At 43.3% G+C, this 25,820-nt stretch overlaps 1 protein-coding gene across 7 annotated transcripts in view; it reads right to left on the reverse strand.

Annotated features, from left to right (window-relative positions):
- FGGY (FGGY carbohydrate kinase domain containing) overlaps positions 1-25,820 on the reverse strand; it is a 516,697-nt gene that overhangs the window by 63,645 nt on the left and 427,232 nt on the right. The window contains exon 15 of one of the 7 annotated variants that reach the window (XM_070367947.1): positions 7,203-7,340. The exons of the other annotated variants lie outside the window; for them this stretch is intronic. Coding sequence (XP_070224048.1) covers positions 7,311-7,340 — 30 coding nt within the window. The 3' untranslated portion in view covers positions 7,203-7,310. Of the gene's footprint in view, positions 1-7,202; positions 7,341-25,820 lie in introns of those variants that run through there. 7 annotated transcript variants of the gene reach the window in all.

Here is a 25,820-nt window from a genome sequence, read left to right on the forward strand (position 1 = left end):
TTAGTCTTTCGGGGCAAAATTTCCAAATTTTTACATGCAGCCTGTCAGCTCCAGACCTGCTGCCCCTTCCTCCACCTCCTCTGGTCTCCCAGAAAACAGGGTCACGCCCCTACTCCACCCTGCTCCCGCTGGGCCTCTGAGTCATTCCCAACAGAGGCGGGACATATATTAACAGCGTGTTATTAGGGATTTGGAGCTGGATAGTCCTGGGCTCAAATCCCAGTTCCTCCACTTGTTAGCCGTGTGATCTTAGGCAAGTCACCTAACCTCTCTGACCCTCAGTTTTCACCAGGTGATAACTGGAAATAACAGGACCTACCCAATAGAATGATTTTAAGAATCACAAGGAGATACATCACTGAACTAAATCCTGCCAGACACCCTTCACTGTGTTTCTCTCTCTATGCAAACCATTCTGGATGATCTGTAAAAACCAGGCTTGTGCTCAGATTCCCTTTTGAGTTTTGGCCCTTTTTCCTATCTTCTGGTCCAAACCCAGCAGAATGGATTGGGCATGGGCTCTGGCGGTGCTGCTGTTCCTCCTGCCCAGGGACTCCTGACTGCAGGCAGGAGTCTTTCCATTGATGGAGATGTAAGTAACAATAACAGTTAATTTTATTATGCACTTTCTATGTTCCTGTTTTATCATCATTTCCTCCTCATATCAAACCTAGAGGTAGGCACCACTCTCAATCCTATTCAACAGATCAGGAAACTGAATGTCACAAAGGTTTAGGTCCAAGGTCAGAGTCAAGAGTAGTGGAGGCTGAGTTCTAATACCCAGTGTGTCTGACTACAGAATCTTCTTTTTTAATCACCAGTCTCTCTGTTTTTCAGTGTTGAATCCTCCTTGCGTATTCACTGCTGGCTTTTTCAATAATCATCACCACAGTAACAACCAATAATTGAAGCCTTATACTCATTACATGGCTTCCCTATTGGCTCAGTGGTAAAGAATCCTCCTGCCAATGTAGGAGACATGGATCCCTGGGTCAGGAAGACCCACTGGAGAAGGAAATGGCAACCTACTTCAGTATTCTTGCCTGGAGAATCCCATGGACAGAGGAGCCTGGTGGTTCATGGGATCATGAAGAGTTGGACACGACTTAGCAACCAAACAACATAACAATACTCATTACATATATTATCCCACTTGACTTTCCCAGCAATCCTATGAAGTAGGTATTTTCATACCCATTTTACAAATGAGAGAGCTGAGGTCAGAATAAGTACATTATCCAAAGTCAGCCAGCTGTGAAAGAAGAAACCAGGATTCAGATACCATCTGTGATTTCTTTGTAGCTCCTTGATCACTGTACTATGTACCAGGGCTTTATAAGTATTAATTCTTATAACAGCCCTATGGACTAGGTAATATGAGTATTCCCATTTTACAGAAAGGGAAACTGAGGTAGAGAGCAATTAAGTCATTTGTTCCAGGCTGGATCTTATACCCAGGTAGTTTAACTCAAGTGTCTGTGATCCTAACTTTGAGTGTTGTGTTGCTATAAGAAGCAAAGGATGCCAGGCAAGGGATGGAGAAGAGGAGATGATTTCAAAGAAGAGCGGATTGTCCTTGCCCAGGCAAGAACTCAGTGAGTCCAGGAACTACTAAAGCTCTCTGCCTACATGGACTGTGTCCCCCAGAACCCTGGCTTCTGTCTGCCAGAGGTGTTGGCCACCCTGGAGAATTTTCCAGCATTGAGCAACAGTGTAGGTGTTTCGTTTCCTTTAGGCCCACAGAGATGTATCATGAGGAAATTGCCTCAGACTCTTGGGTAAGCTGTGACTCCACAATTCAGCTACAAAATCCTCCGAAGAAATGGAAGTCAACAGTTTTCAGTGACCAATTATACTTAAATGTGCAGGGAGAAGGGAAAAAAAAGACTTTTATCAGGAGAGGCAGAAACAAGCATGCATTAAGTGGGCTGGGACACGGGAGACATTAAACCTCACAGTAATCCTTTGGAATTGTGATTTGCCCAGTTTTACAGAGAAATAAACTAAGGCTCAGAGCAGCAACGTGATGTCCCCAAATCAAGTGGTAAGTACGGGAGCTGGGATATGGTCCAAGGCCCACATATATGACTGTGGGCTGCCTGCTAGCTAGTTCCCTGCGGCCTCTCATTTGCCTATGACTGATCCATATGGTTTCAGAATTTCCCCATTGTTAATCGCGAAATAACCAAGAATGTCTGCAAAAACACAGAGGCCATTCTGCCAACCTGGTGTGTTGTAGTGTACAATGTTATTATTCTGAAAAACACAGCTTCAGGAAAAGAAATAGTTTACAGGAAAAACTTGCAAGAAATCTTGAAGCCATAAAGAAAGAGATTCATGGATGTAAACACAAGAAAATTTAAAACTCCTATATGAGACACTATAAGCAAAGGTAGATATTGAGGGTTTGGGAGAACGGCATTGAAACATGTATAATATCATATATGAAACGAGTCGCCAGTCCAGGTTCGATGCACGATACTGGATGCTTGGGGCTGGTGCACTGGGACGACCCAGAGGGATGGTACGGGGAGGGAGGAGGGAGGAGGGTTCAGGATGGGGAACACATGTATACCTGTGGCAGATTCATTTTGATATATGGCAAAACCAATACAATATTGTAAAGTTAAAAAATAAAATAAAATTATAAAAAGAAAATCTTTAATATATATGACAAAGAATTGATGTACAGACCACACGAAGAACCCCTCCAGATCCCTGAGGGAAAGACAAACAACCTTATGGGAACATGAAGAGAGGATAGTAATAGGCCATTAACAGAAAACAGAGGGTCTTTCCAGGTGTTGCTAGTGATAAAGAACCTGCCTGCCAACGCAGGAGACATAAGAGACGTGGATACAATCCCTGGGTTGGGAAGATCCCCTGGAGGAGGGCAAAGCAACCTACTCCAGAATTCTTGCCTGGAGAATGGTATGGACAGAAGAGCCTAGCTGGCTACAGTCTATAAGGTCACAAAGAGTCAGACCTGACTGAAGCATGCACAACAGAATACAGTATTAAGTGACTGAAGATAAATAAAGAAAATGTTCATTCTCACTAGCAACAGGGCTGAGGCAAAGGAAAGGAACAATGAGCTGTCATTGTCTGCCTAAGAAATGGGCAAAAATGTTAAATGGTTAACAATATGCAGTGTTGGCAAAGGCACGGGGGCACCATTGGCAGGGAGACAAACTGGGACAGCCTCTTTGGAGGATAGTTTTGGCCACAGCTAACACTTTACACTTTCATGCATTGGAGAAGGAAATGGCCACCCACTCCAGTGCTCTTGCCTGGAGAATCCCAGGGACGGGGGAGCCTGGTGGGCTGCTGTCTATAGGGTCTCACAGAGTTGGACACGACAAGTGACTTAGCAGCAGCAGCAGCAACATGATTTCAAACACACAAATCCTTCCAGTAGAAATTCCACCTTTTGTATCTCTCCAAGAGAACTGTTCATATTTATGTATAAAGAACCATACCCAGGATGATCCTTGTATCTCTGTTTGCAAAAGCCAGACACTAGAAACAACCTAAATGTCTGTCAATAGGACATTGGTTAAATAACGTTTATGTATGCAGGCTCTGGAATTTCTATCAATATGTAACAGGCATGGGGTGGCTCTACCTGTACTGACATATTCCAAATATCTAATAAGTGAAAAAAAACTTGCAGAACAGTTTGTACTATATGACCCTATTCATGCACACACACGCACACACACACATATATATATATCTGTGACTGTATTAAAAAGATTAGAAAGACAAATAAAACGGACAATACGATTATCTCTGTGATGAGGGGATATTTGTGTCTTTTGCCTTTTACTCTATGTGCTCAGTTGCTCAGTCGTGTCTGACTCTTTGCGACCCCATGGACTGTAGCCCAGCAGGCTCCTCTGTCCACGGGATTCTCCAGGCAAGAATACTGGAGTGGGCTGCCATGCCCTCCTCCAGGGGATCTTCCTGTCCCAGGGATCGAACCCAGGTATCCCCGCATTGCAGGTGGATTCTTTACCAGCTGAGCTACCAGGGAAGCCCATTGCTACGTTGTTTGAGATTTTACAATATAAATGTATTTCCATCATTTTTCAGTTATCTAAAGAGGAGCAATTCACAGGAGTGCAGACATTTGTCTTGGGTTCTGGGTAATGTCCTGTTCACCTAGGATTGAGAAGTACTCTGGTCCAGGGCTGAGACTCCCTCCTCTGCAGATGGGACAAGAAAGCAGCTGCTTTGGAAGCCTGTCCCCTCCCCCACCTTCTCTCCCTCTCATTTCCAGGGGGGCTCACCCATCTCAGCACTTGCACATTGTACACCTTCCTCTCGGGCACATATTCACTCAGAATAGCTACTGCATAGGTCAGTTCAACACTCGAGAGCTTCTGAACCGCGGACCAAAGATTCTCGTCACCTTGATAAAACTCGTACAGTCACACCCCGAAAGAACCACAACAGCAGTAACAAATTGTCAGGCTCCCTCAGCACAAGCCTTGATTTAAACCATGGGGTTCAAGAGACACATACTGGATGTAGAGCTCCTTAAATAATGGCTCTGCTAGCCTAAAACATATCAGATGTTCCTTTAGCCTTAGCTCGCCCAAGACATAAACTATGTGTTCGGGGGAAAGCAAAGTCAAATGACTCATGACAGAGTTTGTTTTTAGTATGAATTATTTTTTCTGGCTCCTTGCTTTTAAAGACGATCCTTTTCAGATGGGCGGACGCAAGGGCTGCTGGGAGCTGGGCTCAGGAGCCTAGCAGTCCCACCTCTTCTGAAAGCTGGGAGTGGATGACCTGGGAAGGAGAGTTGATCTCCAGAGCATCACTCCCATAATGCACAACTTCTTCATTTTCCTTTCAAAACAAGCCAGTGCCAGCCTGGGTGAGGTGGGAAAAAGAGCATTGGATTTGGAGTCTGAGAGATCTGAGAGCTGAGCTCTGATTCCAACTGTGCCGTTTACAAATTGCACCCTGCAGGGAATGTTACATGACTCCTCTGCTCTCTGGGCTGGGGCCTGAAAAGAATTCTGAGAATAAGTATCACTCTGGACTGAGGTGGGGACTCAGTGAGGTAGCCAAGGTGCAGCATGTGCCTCACAGTAGGCACTGGACTGGACTCCTCAGGGCAGAGGTGTCCTACAACCACAGGATCCATCCTGTTTGCTGAGAATAGAGCAGAAAATGTTTGAGGAAGGAAGGAAGCAATGCACATTGTACCTACAGTGTACCAGGTACCGTTCTAACTGCTTTATATGAATTATTTCATTCCTCTTTACAAAAAACTCTATAGATTTATTTGCTATCCACCAGAGAGAGTGGAGAAGGCAATGACCACCCACTCCAGTACTCTTGCCTGGGAAATCCCATGGACGGAGGAGCCTGGTGGGCTGCAGTCCATGGGGTCACAAAGAGTCGGACACGACTGAGCGACTTCCCTTTCACTTTTCACTTTCATGCATTGGAGAAGGAAATGGCAACCCACTCCAGTGTTCTTGCCTGGAGAATCCCAGGGACGGGGAAGCCTGGTGGGCTGCCGTCTGTGGGGTCGCACAGAGTCAGACACGACTGAAGCGACTTAGCAGCAGCAGCAGCAGCAGCAGAGAGATTAAGGCACCTGATGAAGGCTACACAGGTGGTTAGTGGAAGGGCTGGGATATGAATGCTTGTGATATGGCTTTAGAGCAGGAAGGAAAGAGGGAAAATAAGCAGACCAGAGGCTCAGTGTGGGGGCTCTCAGGAAAGGCTACATCAGGAATAGCTGAGCTCTCGCATCACTGTAGAACAGACACGGGGAGGAGAAGGCCACCAGGAGTGAAGTCATGCATGGCTCTGCAGGAACACAGGTGAAGGACAGTCAGACCCGCCCACGAGTGTGGCAGGTCAGGATAGCTCCTTAGGGTTCTCTGGGCCAGGAGATGCCCAGGCTTCTTGGGGAGGAAGCACCCCAGGGCGGGGCTGGTACCCATACATACCCACTCCCTCCCTCTCTTCATCTGGTGGAACTAAGATGATCACAGAATTTCAGAGCTGAAGGGGATCTCAGCCATTGCCTGGCATCACTGCACTGCACAGGGTAGAGACCAATGCCACACCAAAAACAGAGCAAAGACCAGAAGCCAGGTCCTTGCCTCTTTCAAGCCAGCACTCTTCCTCTCGCATCTCGAACATTCTAACAGCCACTCTCCCTTCTATGCACAGCCTTGAGATTCCGACTTCATTTTTTTAACCCTTCATCCATCCCACAGTTGTCATCTAAGTAATGTTCAGGATAGATAGGGATGCTGGTCATTGGGCTTGGGATAGATCCGTTCCCCAGGTTAAAAATGACTGCTTAATTCACTTTTCCAATAAATCCCTGCATGATCTATGAGGCAAGCAGCCTTCTGATAATCACACAGGTTTTCATGAGAGTCTGCCCACAGGCACAGGACAGGCAGCATTGGGAACAGTGACTTATCAAAGTAAATTAACAAAATGTCTTCCGGCTTTCTACTTCCATGTTAGGAGCTGCTCCTACAAGACCAAAGCATTAATTTGTTCATTCGTTTATTTACTCAAATTCATATTTTCATCCAGTACATACTGAATTCACCTTTAGGTTCATGAATCCTTTGTTCCCAAGATCTAAAATTGTGTACACCCTCCCCCATCTCAGCACACACACACACACACACACACCCCCCTCTGTTTAGTTCATACTTCCAAGTCCTGGTGCAACTGTCATTCCTTTGAACTTTTTCTCTGCCTCCCAAAGGCTGGGTGAGGTGCATCACCTATTACAGCACAGAGCAGACTCCAGTACGGTTGGTTGTCTACTTTACTGTATTTTCCCTCTGCAATACTGTAAACTTGAGAACAAGGACCGGGTCTTTCTTGTGCAGACCTGCATCTATGGACAGAGAGACAGACCTAGCATAAGTGGCTGGCACTCAGAAACAGTGCCGGGTAAATGAATGCAAGAAGGAAAACGGCTTGAAGAATGATTCTGACATAGCTTCTGCCCTCAATAAGCTTCTAGCCTGGTGGGAGGAAGAGTTGCCCTACATATGAGGAGGAATATGTGCCCGGTCTGTTCTGTACTACAGGAGCACTGAAGGATGAATGACTCGCTGTGCCAGGAAGGGCTGGGACCTCACTTCTGCCTTATGCTCACTTTAATCCGACTGTACACAATAGACAGACATTACATGTGAGTGTACCTGGCAGACAAACGGAGTGTAGGCTCTCCCCAGTCTGATCCTCTTGCCAGTGTCCCTCCCTGTCCCCTGACTTCCATGAATATCATCCCAGGATTCTGTCATTCCAGATCATTTCTTTGAATTCAGCAAGACCAGGGTCTGAGGCAGAAAATGGAGTGTCAGAGAGCTGAGGAGGGAGAGAAAGAAGAGACCCATTCCCTGGTTTTTTCCTGCTCTTCTTTAGACATGTTCGGTTCATTCCCACCCACGGACCTTTGCACCCCGTGCTCTCTGCCATGCCAGTCTCATCTCAGACATCCTAACTCAGGACGGCCCTTCTACCAACGCTGCTCACACAGCCAGTCCCACCTGCCCAATCTGCCTGGCCTTCTCTCTTTGTTCCTTCATGTTGCTTTACTTCCTCTTACAGCATTTTTTTTTTTTTTTTTGCTACCTGAAATCCTATTATTTGTTGTGACTACTTGTTTCCAGAAATACTTGTATGAGACTCCTCCCAATGAGAGTATAAGCTCTGGGAGGGCAGACATTGCTCTTTCAGGAGATAAAGCTGGAGTCACCCAGTGAGGAGAAGTTGACAGGTATAAAAGGGTGAAGGGAAGCATAAGCTCCCAAAGGGAGAGTTGGTTAATGGGACAAAGACAAGTGACCCAAACTAATTCTTAAAGTCCAAGAAAGAGCCACTAATATTAACTTTTTAATTGCACATTAGCTATGGCAGGCTCATACATTACCTTGTAGACGTTTCCTTTTGGGGAACACACAAACATTCTGTAAACATGTATAAAATGGGAATACTTTTAGATCTTATCCCATGATATTGTTTTGGTGATTAAATATGCTAATTCATGTAAAGTGATTTGAACAGTGTTTGGCCTGTGGAAGTCATCAAGTGATGCCTAAAATCATTATCACTGCCATCATCATCTACAGAGATATGGCACATAGGTAGTAATGCCTGTTTACAAGACTTTTATGTACTGCTATGCACTATAGAAACCTGTATGCAGGTGAGGAAGCAACAGTTAGAACTGGACATGGAACAACAGACTGGTTCCAAATAGGAAAAGGAGTACGTCAAGGCTGTATATTGTCACCCTGCTTATTTAACTTATATGCAGAGTACATCATGAGAAACGCTGGGCTGGAAGAAACACAAGCTGGAATCAGGATTGCCGGGAGAAATATCAATAACCTCAGATATGCAGATGACACCACCCTTATGGCAGAAAGTGAAGAGGAACTCAAAAGCCTCTTGATGAAAGTGGAAGAGGAGAGTGAAAAAGTTGGCTTAAAGCTCAACATTCAGAAAACGAAGATCATGGCATCTGGTCCCATCACTTCATGGGAAATAGATGGGGAAACAGTGGAATCAGTGTCAGACTTTATTTTTCTGGGCTCCAAAATCACTACAGATGATGACTGCAGCCATTAAATTAAAAGACGCTTACTCCTTGGAAGGAAAGTTATGACCAACCTAGATAGCATATTCAAAAGCAGAGACATTACTTTGCCAACAAAGGTCTGTCTAGTCAAGGCTATGGTTTTTCCTGTGGTCATGTATGGATGTGAGAGTTGGACTGTGAAGAAGGCTCAGTGCCAAAGAATTGATGCTTTTGAACTGTGGTGTTGGAGAAGACTCTTGAGAGTCCTTTGGACTGCAAGGAGATCCAACCAGTCCATTCTAAAGGAGATCAGTCCTGGGTGTTCATTGGAAGGACTGATGCTGAAGCTGAAACTCCAATACTTTGGTCACCTCATGCGAAGAGTTGACTCATTGGAAAAGACCCTGATGCTAGGAGGGATTAGGGGCAGGAGGAGAAGGGGATGACAGAGGATGAGATGGCTGGATGGAATCACCAACTTGATGGACATGAGTTTGGGTGAACTCCGGGAGTTGGTGATGGATAGGGAGGCCTGGCATGCTGCGATTCACGGGGTCGCAAAGAGTCGGACACGACTGAGCGACTGAACTGAACTGATGTACTATATTTAATTTTTTTTTAAAGTGAACCATAGAACATCTACAGTGTACAAAGTTAAACACATGTTAAATTTTGGATTTAATATGATGCAAATAACAGTTTTGTAAGCATTATTTATCAGCACTAATATAATCAAAGAATTGTGTTGTGTTTTTTAATAAACACATTTGTGATACTTTAATCAGGTTTTAAAACGTTTTCAGATGTAAACACAAAGAACCATATAAGAACTCCAGAAACAAGAAGAAACGATAATGAAACATTAATGGAAAGCATAAACAGGCTGGAGGCTGAAATAAAACTTTATAAGGACTAATACAGAGAACAATGAAGAAAGAAGAGAGCGTGTAGAAATGTGAGAGGCAAGTAATTACTATAAGATCAAAACCGAAGCACCACATGCAAGAATCATTTCACTACGTTATGTTGGAAAATGCATTACAAGGATGAAAACAGCAAGAAAACTGCTGGGCACAAGAAAAAGAGTGAAACATGTTAAATAAATACAATGATGTTTTATTAATAATTTTTTAAAAATCTGCTGGAACAGAATATTTTACTCCAAGTGTGGCTAATTCTTTATAAAAGGAATGCTTTCTAGTTATAGCTCTTTTTGGTTTGTCACCAGATTGGAAACCTGGTGGATGGAGATAGGAGCCTACCTCAACAGGCTACTACTGCCTTCTCTCTTCTTCAACCCCAAGACCCACAAGCCTTTTGTCATTACATCCTGAAGAGCAGGGGAATTGCTTTTTAAAAAGCTACTAACTGTGAAGAAAGCTGAGCACCGAAGAATTGATGCTTTTGAACTGTGGTGTTGGAGAAGACTCTTGAGAGTCTTCTTGGACTGCAAGGAGATCCAACCAGTCCATTCTGAAGGAGATCAGCCCTGGGATTTCTTTGGAAGGAATGATGCTAAAGCTGAAACTCCAGTACTTTGGCCACCTCATGTGAAGAGTTGACTCACTGGAAAAGACTCTGATGCTGGAAGGGATTGGGGGCAGGAGGAGAAGGGGACGACAGAGGATGAGATGGCTGGATGGCATCACTGACTCGATGGACGTGAGTTTGGGTGAACTCCGGGAGTTGGTGATGGACAGGGAGGCCTGGCGTGCTGCGATTCATGGGGTGGCAAAGAGTCGGACACGACTGAGCGACTGAAACGAAGATCATTTTAGCAGCACATGCAATGTTCCCCACAGCCTGTAGGTGGTGCTATTGCAAAACTAACAGAAGCGTGAATCATCACAAAGGGGAAGAAAAAAATGAACACAGTACATTTAGTACAAAACACTAAAAGCAACAACAACTCAAAAGGCAGACACCATTCGTTACAGAAACTACAAACAATTTACTATCTCCAAGGCACTTATTAACTTCCTTTTAAATTCAGGGACTCACCCCATGAAGAAGAGACATTTCATTTTTCAGCCAGGAAAAAAAAAAACAAAAAAGCTCAGGGTTATTCTCTTTCTAAAACATTTACATTTAAGGGCCCAGTGCAAATGATGCTAAAAGTCTGTGGTATAAATTGTTTATGATCAAAATTGGCTTAATAACACAAAAGAACTAGACTAACATTCAGAGTAAAAATATAAGACAGTGACTGAGGGCTGGCTGGGGAAAAATAAAGTTATGTTAATACAGCTTGAAAGTCAACCAAAAGCCATACTATTACTAAATATATTTAAACATGGTTTTCATTTAGATTTGGCATCTTGACTAATGGGGATGTATTAAATAATACCTGGCTGCTAAGAATATACATGTTTAGGAATCAGTGCCACATAACACACATATACATTCAGTTTCATTGTTATTTAAGGCTTCTCTTCTATTCTCTTGGCTGTGGGCACACACACATATTAAAAATTAAGTACACAGTCAATGTATGCTCAACCCTTTTAAAAGGCTTTCTTTTTAAACAGAAACACAATGGAAAGTGAACTCAACTCTGGTGAAATGTAATGGATGCATCCCTTTGGGGACAGCTGTCCTGTTTATCAAAAGAAAGAAGATGGGAGGGTCAAATCCAGGGGGAAATAAAAGAGTGGTCAGCAAGGAGAGTGCTGAGAGAGGAGCCCAAATCAGTTTCCATCTGCAGGCTTCCTTGTCAAATGAATGGTACCTTTTACCATGAGGCCATGGGGATATTGGAATGGGAAGAGAGAGAATATCTTGAGATATGGGGAATGTATTAGTGGCCAAAGAAATGCAGGCACATGTTGAGTGATTCCCAATGCATTAAAGAAACAGTTTAAAAAAAAAATGGCAGCAGGGCGAGCAGGATCTGTAGTTTTCTGGGTATCTTGCAGGCCCTGATGAAGGGCTGGGAGCTGGGGGACAAGGATGGTTAAGATAAGCCAGGGAGACTGCAAATGCTAATGATGCAAAGGGCCAAGGGCCATAATAGAGTAGTACTCAGAGTTTTGGATGAAAAAGTACTATATCTGACCTACAGAGGCTGCATAATAAATGAGCGTTTTCTCCTTTCCAATATCATGAGGTTCCCTAGAACTTTCAGCCTGGAACAAGATGTCTCAGTGGCCAAAATGTCAGATAACATCACATCCCATCTCCGAACAATCCAGTGGAAGAAATTACCGATTATTATTTTTCAGTTTGAGAAACTAAGTCCAGAAATAATATCTTACCACATAAAAGGAGAAAAAAAAGCTTTAAAAAAGAAAAATTATATACAAGTATTATTCTATCCATCCACAGATAACAGAAGCATAGCTTTGAGAGTTAATCATATTATGCATGATCCTAGATTTAGTAAGTTACAGAGGCTAGACTGGAATCCAAGGCTGTTTTACTTGAAAATCCACTTTTTAAATCACTAACCACCACCTTATGGTTCCTTTGTGGCTGACGGAAGACTTGAGGTGGAAGCAATGAAGGGAACTGGGGGTGAGGGTGGGAGATACAGCAAGCAATCTCATTTATCTCCCTTGTCACCTACTTAGAAAAGATTGGAAGACGAAGGCTTGAGTTCCTCTTAGATACTGATTTTCACTGCTGCTGTCATCCACAACTGAGCTATCTATTTCCCCCACTGGAGAAAAGTCACTAAAATAGTAAGCATGCCGAAGTCTTAACGGTGATGATGGGTATAATCAGGAACCACAGAGAACAGTCTGTGTCACATCAAGAAAACAACCAGGAAGGAGAGAAATTCTGACACATGCCACCATGAGTATGGCTCTTGAGGACATTATGCTAAATGAAAGAAGCTAGTCACAAAAAAGACAAATATGTATGATTGCACTTATATATGTACTGAGAGTAGTAAAATTCACAGAGATAGAAAGTAGAATCATGGTTGCTAGAACCTGGAAGAGAGAGGGGTGGGGAACTGTTGTTTAATGGGTAGAGAGTTCAGTTTTGCAAAATGAAAAGAGTTCTGGACCTTGGTTGCACAATAATGTGAATAATACTTAACACTACTATATCATTTATGCAAAAATGGTAAATTTTGTTATGTATATTTTACAATTAAAACAAACAAACAAATGAATAGAACCAGGAATGCCTTCTCCAGTGATCGTTTACAATGTTCTGCTTGGCATAGCATGAAGCATGACCTCCCAAATTTTTAAGTTTGTTAAAGTAAAAGTCCTTTTGTGGTATATCCCTGCTACTTTTCTGGAAAAAGGAGACAGTTTTTTTTTTTTTTTCCTTTTTACATGTAACTTTTTTGTTTCTTTATTTTTTGTGGCCGCACCTCTCAGCAAGTAGGATCTTAGTTACCTGACCAGGGATTGAACTTGCACCTCGTGCATTGGAAGCACAGAGTCTTAACCACTGGACCACCAGGGAAGTCCTTACATGTAACATTTTATATCTGCCTGTTTTATATGAATTCTCATCCTGGTTTGATTAGCTAAGAGCTCTGAACAAAGCACTTCTCCTCTCTGGGTCCCAAGTTCCACATCCATAAAAGGCAAGATTGGGTGAGATGATCTCTGAGTGCCCTTTCAATTCTCAGATTCCAATTCCTGTTTTTGAAAATGCTAACACTGTCTATGTTTAGTACGTATACATGTTATTTATTATTGACATTCGTCCGAACATTTTTGCAAAGTCATGAGTCACTTCTGAAATACCCACTCATTGCATTATTACTGAGGGATGAGTGGCTGGATGAGGCAGACACAGTTAAAGGTGTCCTGGAAGGAGCATTGGACTCGGAGTCTGAAGCTCTGGCTTAGACCTGGGGTCTGCCACTTGCTGGCCCAGTGAATCAGAAAGAAAGGAAGAATTTACTGGGGCCTCCTTGGAAGGAAAGTTATGACCAACCTAGACAGCATATTCAAAAACAGAGACATTACTTTGCCAGCAAAGGTTCGTCTAGTCAAGGCTACGGTTTTTCCTGTGGTCATGTATGGATGTGAGAGTTGGACTGTGAAGAAGGCTGAGTGCCAAAGAATTGATGCTTTTGAACTGTGGTGTTGGAGAAGACTCTTGAGAGTCCCTTGGACTGCAAGGAGATCCAACCAGTCCATTCTGAAGGAGATCAGCCCTGGGATTTCTTTGGAAGGAATGATGCTAAAGCTGAAACTCCAGTACTTTGGCCACCTCATGCGAAGAGTTGACTCATTGGAAAAGACTCTGATGCTGGGAGGGATTGGGGGCAAGAGGAGAAGGGGATGACAGAGGATGAGATGTCTGGATGGCATCACTGACTCGATGGATGTGAGTCTCAGTGAACTCTGGGAGTTGGTGATGGACAGGGAGGCCTGGCGTGCTGTGATTCATGGGGTCCCAAAGAGTCGGACACGACTGAGCAACTGATCTGATTTGATCTATGCATGAGGCTTCCCTGGTGGCTCAGACAATAAAGAATATGCCTGCAATGCAGGAGACCTGGGTTCAGTGCCTGGGTTGAGAAGAGGCCCTGGAGAAGGGAATGGCAACCCACTCCAGTATTCTTGCCTGGAGAATTCCATGGACAGAGGAGCCTGGCAGGTTATAGTCCATGGCATCACAAAGAGTTGGAGACAACTGAGCAACTAACCCTTCTTTCACTTTCTATGCATGAGACACTTTCACACATGTTACTTTATTACTTCACAAATTTTATTCACATACCATCTTCATAATTGTTTCCATGTTCAAGTATCATGTGTAGTATTATATTAGTATAATATTTTTTTCTAAATTTGGAATAAATTCTTTTTTCTCTTTTTTCAAATTGCCTTGTTCTTGGCAAAAATGTCTATGAAAACATAGGTATGATGCTGGTTACCTTTTTCTAATATATGTTAAATTAAATATATATCTATTACAAAAAGAGTGTCCACAAGCCAGCTAAAATCCTGGGTGCTACCGATGGTTTACCTGTGCATTTGGGGAGAAACCATGTTATTCTGTTTTGTATCCATTTATGGCTCCTGGACACTTGAGTCCATGGAGTTTAGTGACTCGTTCAAGTTTGAACCAACAGACCCAAAGCAATGTGCTGGTTCACATTCCTCTCATCTTTCCTGTCACCACTCTCATTGTGTCTGACCCACAGGACTGCTAGGAGGATGTGATGGGACAACACCTGGGAAAGTGCACTGACAATGTGTTACCTATTGTTCTTACTGTTCTTTGGATCTCAGGTTAGAAGTTCCTTCCCCTGGGAAACTCCTCTTGACCTACGAAGTAGGAATAAGAAGCCCCTGTCCCGGAGAATCCCATGGATGGATGAGCCTGGTGGGCTGCAGTCCATGGGGTCGCTAAGAGTCGGACATGACTGAGCGACTTCACTTTGACTTTTCACTTTCATGCATTGGAGAAGGAAATGGCAACCCACCCCAGTGTTCTTGCCTGGAGAATCCCAGGGATGGGGGAGCCTGGTGGGCTGCCGTCTCTGGGGTCGCACAGAGTCGGACACGACTGAAGCGACTTAGCAGCAGCAGTCCTTGGTACCACAGCACCCTTGCTTTCTACCCTTCACCTGCATTGCTATTGCCAGGCGATTTCTCTATCACCCCAAAATGCTCACAAGAGCTCCAAGATGGTAAGAGTGGAAATATATGGATCTTGTTGTTGCTTCTCCACCATCCAGCATGAAGTCACTGCCAAATACAGCATTGTTGTTCACTCGCTCAGTTGTGTCTGACTCTCTGCGACCCCAAGCACTACAGCGCACAGGCTTCCCTGTCCTTCACCAGGGAAGGACATACAGGATTGGCGCCCTTTTAATTTGTAAAATGGACACATGAATGACGGGAAGATTGGTGGGATTTTTCAAACTTGTTATGTGGTACTACTTGTACACTTGATGGTCTTGACTCTTGGTTTACAGTAGCACTTTTCAATGTTTGGTCCTTTAGCAAAGTAAAATGCTCCATGAAAAACTAACTTTTTGGGCAAGTAAATTTAGGAAAGTCTGTATTCTAAATGCCTCCACAACCTGGGAGATTCACGAGGCACGTTAATATATTAAACTCTTATGCAAAGTCTTACTATTAAGATACCTAGTTAACTTGAATGTAGTGTTTTCCAAAGGAATTATTTCCAGGAATACCTTCTAATGTCCAAAAGAACAGTCTATGGGAAATCCTGGCCTATAGAGAACTTGGGCTCTGAGTAAATTTTTTTCATGATTTCTGTGAATTCTTTGTCTTGGTTGTCCTTCCCCAGTTAAACAGCACAGCCGGAAGGAGGAGAGACACGCACACGGGGCTGGACAGAAAGGGAACAGAGACAAAAGAACCTTTGACAAAACTGAACACAGGAATGGGCTACCAGCCCAGGAACTAACCAAAAATATTTTGACCATGAGTAGAATGCCCTCATTTGTATCACACCTCAGAGCTTTCATAGTTCTACACACGTACATCATTGCGTATCACTGCAACTGCTTTTCTTCCTCTTTCCCTTTCCTACTTTTCTTCTCCAGAATCAGCATCACCATGGTTAAATAACATAGCACACTGTCTATGCCAGACATTTGCTGTCAGTGTAGTAACTGATGAGATGACGTTACGTTGCATTTTGTAGATCTGGAGTCTTAGAAAGCTACTATTAGTGGTAGCAATAATAATGACAAAAGTAACAATGGCCACCTCTCACTTTTGGTGAGCTTATTGTTCACGGCAAAAGAACTCAGAAAGGGCAGATCTGAGGCTCAGATGCAAGTCTTCTGATGCCAAGTCCAGAGTTTGCTCCACCCACAGAAGACGGGTCTCTCCAACAAGACCATAGCATGCTCCCAGCTGCGAAAGGGGAGAGAGGGTTACAGCACCGGCTCGGCATTCAGATGGTGTGGTTTATAAAGTGACTCAACATCTGTCATTAATTAGAGTTCTTGTTCCCATGGTGATGGCTTATTATTGCTAGGCTGATAAGATGACCAATTCAAGAATACTATCTTCCTCCCTTTCCCTCTAACTCTTGAACATAGATTTTTCTCTTTGTTTTCTTCCTCTCCCCTAACATAATTGATCATTTGCAACAAGGTAGGATATAGTGTTCCTCAGTCAGCGACTCCCTATTGGATCCCTGATGATAATCTTTGGAATTTTTTCCCTTTTGCTCAATGCAGAGTCTCTCTCAGACCAACTTGCATTTGTCCCAGACATTTACTGACTCTGATCATGAACGAGTTAATTACTTTCCTTGGGCCTTCCTTTTTTATCTGGAATAAGGGATACTGCTGCTGCTACTGCTAGGTCACGTCAGTCGTGTCCGACTCTGTGCGACTCCACAGACGGCAGCCCACCAGGCTCCCCCGTCCCTGGGATTCTCCAGGCAAGAACACTGGAGTGGGTTGCCGTTTCCTTCTCCAATGCATGAAAGTGAAAAGTGAAAGTGAAGTCACTCAGTCGTGTCCGACTCCTAGCGACCCCATGGACTGCAGCCTACCAGGCTCCTCCATCCGTGGGATGTTCCAGGCAAGAGTACTGCAGTGGGGTGCCATTGCCTTCTCTGGAATAAGGGATAAGAAGGTCTAAACAGCAAGGTTCTTTTGAGAATTTGATGCACTAAATAGGAAGGTAATAGCACAGAGCTTGGAATGTGGTGGATACTCAAGAAATGGCAGCAGTTGTGATAGTTAAAATAATACCAATAATAATTATTTACAAAGAGATGAGATGAGACAGATTTTGAGTTGGCAGTTGGGGTCATTTTCCTTTCATTCATCAATCAAATTTGTCCTTTCATTGAAACTGTTCTTTTCCCTTTAGAGCCCTTATAGTATATTCCAAGATACACTATATATTTATTTGGATTTACTTTTTTAATGGTCTCTTACACTCCACTGTAAATGGGATGAAACCTGGTACAATGGTTATTTTACACATTGTTGCACCTGGGGCGGGGGTGGGGTGGGGGGAGGTTGTATTTGTAGAATGAAATATAAATATTTACCATGCAGTCCAGGTCAGTCTCTGTGTTAGGGTCTGGAGATTTGGAAATAACTAAATAACTAGATTAGTTAACTAAATAACTAAAACTAGATTCTTACCCTTGAGGCATTCACATAAGGAATCGGTGAAAACTGACCAAAAAAAAAAAAAGAAATGGGGCATTCATGCCTGATTCCCAAAGGTTTTTTTTTTTTTTTAAATAAATCCAGTGACATAAATGGAATTAAATCTCTAGTAATCTTCGAGCACAAAACACCAATGAAGAGGGTGGTATGGATCTCTCAAAGCTCTAAATGCCAAGAGGGATTCAAACTCACGGTGTTAAGCCCCCAATCAGAAATTCCCCTTGAAGCATACAGTTAAAAAAAGAAAGAAAGAGAAAGAAAGGAAAGGCTTTTCAGAGGGTTAGCTCACAGCTCCTCCCAGGACAGTCTGATCCCCTAGGCTGGTGAAGCAAGAGGTCAGATCCCCAGACAGAAAATCAACCTCTAAGAGTCACTGGCTAGAATTTCTAATTCACCAGTGCCACAGCACACAGTCTGTCTTCAGTCAAGGAGGATGGGCCCAGAGGCTTTAGCTTCCCCAGCCCACTGTACACAGTCAAGCTACACACCCGCTTCCTCCAGGAGCACACAGAGAAGCCTTCAACAGAGAAGCAGGCACGGGGGTCTCGCTGGCAGCCCTTGAACCCATTTTTTCCAATGGCCTGGATCTTCCATTCTGAACTCATTTTAATTACTGTACTATTAAGTATTTGTGTTGATTACCTTAATATATTTGGGGTTATTGCCTCTGAAACAATTGAGAGCCCGGCTTCTTACGTTCAGCTGGGACCCTCGGTGAACAGGAGACGTGGCTCGGCTTCTGTGTGTTTACACAGTGGCCTCCTAAGTGGTCCACCACTTTAAACTGTTTGAAAATCAAGACCTAATTTTTTCGGTGTAGATGAGGAATCTGAGGCCTCAAGTGGTAGACCTCTTGTCCCAGGTTATATACTGAGTTGTTTAGTAACCAAACCGACTTTGAGGATGGGGACTTTATCTTTGGAAAAAAGAGAGTACCTGAGAATCACAAGGAACAGTCTGGAGTGAATGCCCATGAGAATGGGGAAAGCTGTTTTCAGAGACAGAGCTAAGAAATAGGTGGTCTTGCATCAGATTTTACCTGCTAAGGGTTTTCAATCCACGTCTGTCCACAGCAGTACTTCTGCTTTAAGTGGCTGCTCAGCCAGATCAAGGGAGACTATACATTCTCTGTCAATTTCACCTCCTTTGTGGTACCACACATGTTTATGCAGCACTCTCTACTGGTTAAGGATGAAGACTTCTGGGATCCTTCCCTGGAAGCCCATACCCAAGTGGGGTAAGCAGACACTGAAACACTGAAGGGCAATACTAGAGATAAGCACAGGCTTGGGTGGGGAGTGTAGAGGTGGGCCTGACACGAGGAAATGTCCCAAGGCAATTTCACAGATGGGTTCCAGTATTATTCCAGTGGAGAGACTACAGGGTCAGAACATCACCCAAGTATATCTTACCAGCTTTGTGACCTTGGGAAAGTATTTAATTTGTGATTTGACCTCCTTATCTGCAAAGACCTCTTTATCTGCAAAGCACTAGGAATATCAGAATTGAATGGAATAGTTGTGAGGATTAAGTGATTTAATCCACAAAGTCACATGCACAATGACTGGTGAAATGACATGAATACCCTCTGTTATCCTTTTAGGAGCCCCTTGAAGAGCAGGTTCCTAGTTCCCCACCACGTCACAACATGCTGGACTCACAAAGCCTGCTGCTCCTCAGTAGTCTAAGCACTTGCTTGAGTCACCACTTTAGGGCTGTCTATAAATTTTTCCTCTGTAAATATCTGTTAGTCGTGGTTAATCAGCTTACTAAGATGAAGACAACCGCTATAATCCAATTACCTAAACCAGTCTGGTCTCTCAGGATCCTTCCTCATCAGAGATGCTGACAGGTGAAACTGACATGGCCAACTTGGTAGGAATTTCAGTCTGATCAACTCCATCCAACATACAGGCTCCTCTGGGCAAGGTGTCAGTTGAGACAGGGAGGGGAAGGAGTAGGATTTGAGGTGGGGTGAGGGGGGTTGCTTGCTTCCCGTTATCTCAGTGGCCTTGTCTCAGAAGGTATCTTCATCCTGAAATTCTCAAACATGATATGCTATAACACTCTATACACAAATGTTCTCTTGCAAAATAGGATACTTTTCCAGGGGCATTTAAAGACTTTAAAACTGTTAGATATAAATAATCAATCTCTGTTGTTACTCTCAGGTTGAATTAGTTTACAGGTTTTATTTTTTAAGTGGGAAACAGTATTATCATCTAAGAAGCACTTGATGTTGTTGATTTAAAAAAAAATGAGACTATTAGCCTGAAACATTAAAAAAACAAAAAACAGCTGACAGAGTTGCAGGATGTTGGGCAAAGCACGCTCCCAAGACTCCTGATCAAATTCCTAATAATTTGTTCATAGTTGATGACCCCCATTCCCAGTCAAGTGTGGTCCTTATGTATCGAGCTTTTTCTTCTGTTCCTCATGAACTGGGATGCTTCCCTAGGAGCTGAGTTGATGTCTCTTCTGTCTGTGTTGTTCCTTTCCTTTCACTAGCATCTCTGTCTGAAAAGTCCACTTCCTACTGCTTCTCTGCTCCTCCTAAATTACCATTTCCATTTCAAGCCCTACTTCTTCTACAAAGTCACACTTCTCTTTCCTGCCTGTAGCTGTTACCAGGGAGTAGATCATGTAACAGCACTGTCTGGTTTCAGGTTGCTTCATTTTTATTTTTCTAGCCTGTCAACTCCTTGAAGGTGGGGAACCTGGCCTTGTTTTTCCCCTTTTTCTTTTTTAAAACTGTAAAACATTTGGCCTTCTATCACATAATCCAGTACTTTGACGTCACCAGTAGGAATAGTGTTTGCTTGGGGACAGGAAAACCTGTATTCAAATTTCAGCTTGAATATTAACACCTAGTGTGACCTTGGGTAAGTTCTTTTCACTTTCTGTTTTCTCATTTGTAAAACTGAAGGCAAGAAAATTTGCATATAAATCTATTGTGAGAATTAGGGGAGAAAAGGCTAACTATTGATTCTGCAAGGGAATGTCTACAAGACCAGAGAAATACGAGTTTTGCAAGTAGCTTTCTTATAATTTGCTTTGAAACAGGAAGAAAGTTTGGAAAATCTTGAGTAAACGATATGTCTTAATAAACATAAGCTCCGAGACATACAGACTTAAACTAATGCCACTACTTAATAGCTACGGGATGCTGGGCAAATCGCTTGTCCTTTCTGAGTCTCTATTTCCTCACTTGAGTGATGAGAATAATCACACATGTAATATAATGACTCACTTAGAATGGTCCAGAGTTCTGGTTCAAGAAAGAGGAGTTTCTATTCTTTTCGACTAGACTCTCCCTTGACCTGGGCCCGGTTCTGACCTGTACTCCAGCCGTGTCTCCTGATGGAAGTGGTAAGCTATGCACAGCCACTGTCCTCAATGCCTGACTCAGAGTTTGATTATTCAGAGCTGGGTATTCACTAGAGTTGCTAAGGTCAATTTTCTTGTCTGTTTTATTTAGTCAAAGTAAACTGTTCTTCATGAGAAGCAGCCACTCTTCCTCCCACTGGCCTAGCCCATTCCAACAGGCAGAGAGAAGGGGAAGTGGATTCACCGTAAGGACTGACTTCTCTTTTAATATTTAAAAGCAACGGTATCATTAGAGTGCAGTCAGGAGACGCGAAGCCACTCTAGGTCATTTAACAGAAAGAACTGAGCGCAAGAAATTGTTTTCACTGACGACAGAGGAAACTAAGAAGCCAAACTGATGATGCCAAAGGAACTCAGAGGTCAGGGATGGCAGAAAGCTGCTATTCCTCTCAGGGGTCAAGAGCTGATGGGAGGCAGTAGTGTGACCAGAGATAGGGGCTAGGGATGTCAGGCTGGAGCTGAAACCAACTAAGGGCTGAGTGCTCAGCACTGGAACCTGAAGGGGAAGGCTGGAAGCTGGAATCACAAAGGAGATGCAGCTGCTGCTGCTGCTGAAGTAAAAGAGAGCAATGACCTGACTTCTCCCTGTTTCCTGCATACCAATCTCCATCACTATCTCCCATTAACCAAATACTAAAACTAAACCAAAAACAGTGCTAAATACTACTTAATGGCCAGTTGCAAGAGAGTCCAGGAAATGTAATGCACAGGTAGTAAAAAGCTACCTGAGAGCAAACAGGAGGTAAATGAGTGGCCCAGCCGTCTTTTAATAATGTACTTAAAGAGCTATAACAACATGTAATTTACAGTCAGCTAATAAGGAGAGGTATCATAAACATTTCTCTAACTTTGTAGAATTCTCACTGAAAGTTTATTCATACCAGCCACTGTGCTAAATACTTTCTACATATTATCTCATTTAATCTTCACGGCACTCTTTTTGAGGCAGGCGCTTTAAACAGTCTCATTTGTACAGTGAGAACACCAGTTTTGACAGGAGAGGTAAAGGGATTGACCTAACGTGCAGCTTTAGCATCTGAACTCAGGACTGGAGCCCAGACTTCTGTGACATCTGAGTCTGTGCTCTGAACTATGGGCCTATTTATTGCTTATAATATGAATCATACTTCTAACAGTAAAAGGGAGGGTACTAGATAAGCTGAACATGAAACGTCTCATAATTACTGGGAGGATATTTTGAAGACCTACACTTCTAGGGCTGAAAGCCTAGAACACTCTGTGAACATTAAATCTGCCCTTTAAAAAAAAATAGAGGTTAAGAAAAAATATATCACCTAATGCAGTTTATAAAAGTCCATGGTGTTCCCTCTTGAAGGCAACAGTGTATTTTTGCTAGGAGGATGCCAAGTTCACTGGCCTCTGTAGGCTTGCTGTTTACTGACATCTGATAGGCTTCAACATCTGTTGCCCTTCTCGATTGATGGCTGCTTCATTTTAGCACGTCCCTGATGCCAGGCTGGTAAAAGCTTTAGTACTGAGGTCTTCTAAGATACTCCTAGGTCAGTGACACAGCTCTGTTTGTGAAGCTGGCTGAGGGAAGGAATATTCAGGGAAGAGTGGTAAGGGACACGCCATCCATCTACCATGCTGGGTATTCAGTTTTACCCTTGGGTCAAGCGACAGCTCCACAAAGTTATAAACCTGGGCAATTCTTAAGTTCAAGTCAAGTTTCAATGTTCTGCTCTGGACTCTTAACAACTTAATATAGGATGAATTCTTCTGCTGCTTCTGTAAAGTTTCAAAGAAGGATTTCTCAGTTTGTTTTTAAAGAAATGGCAACTTTGGAATTTGATAGCAGGGAAGACATAGTCTCTTTTGGAGAATGGGTGTATACTTCCTTGACTCCGTGGACACTATCTGACTTGACCTATTTCCCAGTTCTGTGTTGGCTGCTGGGAAGCTCCAAGTAATCCCCTTATTTCAGGGTCAGAGACCCACAGGCCAAATCTGCCCCATAAATCTGCTTGGTCTGGCACTCACCAAAGCAGGGTTAAAACAACCTGAATGGCAATGTCCTTAGGCAAGAGTATACATTCTCCAACCTGCAGAAGAAATCATCTTGGCCTTTGCTGGTATTGTCCCAAGTTTATACAGACTAGTTGGCACCTGAAGGCATACATATTTGAGGATCCCCTAGTCTAAGTAGTTGGGGTATTCTCTTTCTACATAGCTTCTAACTTGTGTTTTATTTTGCTTAGTTTTATTCTGCTTAGCCCTTTATTATAAGCTTGCTCAAATCCTTTATGGAAGAGGAGTATGAATGATAAATACACTGTTTTCTTCCCAAAGCAAAACTGCCAAGATGAGTTCAAGTAGCTGCATCCATTGCATCCAAGGGATGATCATTTCAGGGGGTCTCTTTGGCCTGCCCCATCTGTTAAAGGGAATCCTGTTGTTCCTTCAAGCGGGAGAAAAGATTTCTTCCTCATTAGCAAGTGAGGGGCCTGGACATAATCAAGTGACATCTTCCCTACTTCTAGCATATAATATGTAAATTGAGCTCCAGGTGCTCTCTGAAGCACTGGGCAGCAAGGGAGATGCAGAGGGTAAGCCTAGAGTTAGACAGCTAAACAGGAACCCTCCTCTCTGCACCAGCCATCCATGTGACCTTAGGAGCTCATCAGCATCTTGATGCCTCCATTTCCTGCTTTATAAAGTGGGATGATGTTACTACCTACTTGACTGGGTTTTAGGTAAAGATTAAATCAATACAGGAAATAATAACAGTATTTTTGTGTATGCAGAGTATTGTGCTAAATGTGCTTTCATTCACAGAATATTTGCAGTTATTCAGTGGGGTCAGTTAATATGGCACAGAGGCTGAGAGAAATGAAGTATCTTGCCTGTCGGGATGGTTCACCCAGCTAGCAAGTCAAGGAGATGCCATCACCTTGAGTGGAATAAGGTGACTTACACTTTTTACTGCCCCATTTGATTTCCTCTTATCTTGCCCACAACAGGTGTAGCTCATTTGCCCTCTTCCACTCCCCAGACTTGGCAGGCAGTTGCCATAACACAACTGAACTCCATCAGTTATTACTATTTATTGTGTGGAATTAAAGTGGAGAGAGATTTGTGTAGGACTGAAGTATATGCTCCTTCCTCTACTTCCAGAGAAGAGACTCCAATGCAAAGATTAAAAGCCAGCCTGGGTCACATGCCCCTCCAAACAGAGTTCCAGCTCTAGAGTAACTAATGCTCTATGGCCTGGTTCAAATGTCCCCTTCTCAGAAGGACACTCATAGCCCTAAGGCAATGGAAGACACTCCTTCGTGGTACTCCACTATCCAAGTATAGTTAAGTAATAGCCAACATTAAATAGACAGGATTCTGCTTTGTTGCTGTTTATTTGCTAAGTAGTGACTGACTGTTTTGTGACTCCATGGATTATAGCCCACCAGGCTCCTCCGACCATAGGATTTCCCAGGCAAGAATACTGGAGTGGGTTGCCATTTCCTTCTCCAGGGGATCTTCCCAACCCAGGGATCAAACCCACATCTCCTGACTTGGCAGATGGATTCCTTACCGCTGAGCCACCTTGAAGGCCCGTTCTACCCTTACAGGTACTCATGTGTTTGCCTCTTACAACACAAACTGTGAGATAGCATATCATGATGCAGATATTATGGTTAGGCTTACAGATGAGGGCTCTGAGGCACAGAGAAATTAAGTAAGTCACCCAAGGTAAGTGGCAGAGTCATGATCTGAGCCCAAGCCAAGGCCCACTGATCCTTGCCATTACACTTAGTGCTGACTTTTTCATAACTGTATCTATCTGCCTGTGTCCATCTTTTCCCCCCGAGATTGGAACCCCATGGGTCCTGAGATGTGTTTAATTCTTCTTTGTCCTGCTACCATCTGGGACTGTCCCTGACACATGGCAGCCTTCCTCTGATGAGCTCTAGGTCAAACAATGAAGCAGGGAGCCTCAGCACCTGGTTGAATCAGGCCCAGACACATGCCTTTTCCAGATCCAGCCCACTGTTATCTGACAGCCCAGCTATCACAGCCCACCCTATCTCCAGCAGCAGAGGGAGAGCAGAAAATGCATCCTGACATCACAGGAAGGACCCAAATAAAAGGTGCATTAATGGGGGCAAGAACAAGCCAGCAGAGTGATTAATTTGGCCTCCTCTTCAATATTATGTTTACACAAGTTGATTATATAGCACTTAATTACTAATTTGCCCTACTTAAACCAAGAGTGCTTTTAATTTTTAATGAGATAAGGGAATGAGATGCCTTCACTTAGTAAGGAGCAGCTATTTTATTTCCTTCGCTTGTTTTGCCCAGCCAATTAATAACATTTCTAAGGAAATGTATCCCTTGCATGAATTCTTTCTCCTCATCTTCTTTCCAAACTCCCAGATTAAAAAAGAGATAGAAACAGACAAGAGGTCCTTAGAAACAAACTGACTTCACCTTCTGATCTGGCTGGCTGGGTTGGGAAAGGCCTTATAAAACTGAGTGACATGGGATCCATAAATGGTTCTTTTTTTTTGGGAGTTGGGGTGTGTCTATTCCCAGAAACCATGACTTGGTTGTTACCGACACCAGAACACGGCTCTGGACCTCCAAACAAGGCAATCCCACCAGAATTCTGCATTGTTTCCTAAGTATTAATGTCAGATAATTTTAAGCGTGGTCCTAGGGCAGCCCATAGGAAGAGCATGGGTTCTGGAGTCAGCTCTGGATTTGATCACCACCTCTGCTTACTTGTTAGATGATGTATTTAAA

This window comes from Bos mutus, chromosome 3, assembly GCF_027580195.1.
Source record: "Bos mutus isolate GX-2022 chromosome 3, NWIPB_WYAK_1.1, whole genome shotgun sequence".
NCBI lineage: Eukaryota > Metazoa > Chordata > Mammalia > Artiodactyla > Bovidae > Bos > Bos mutus.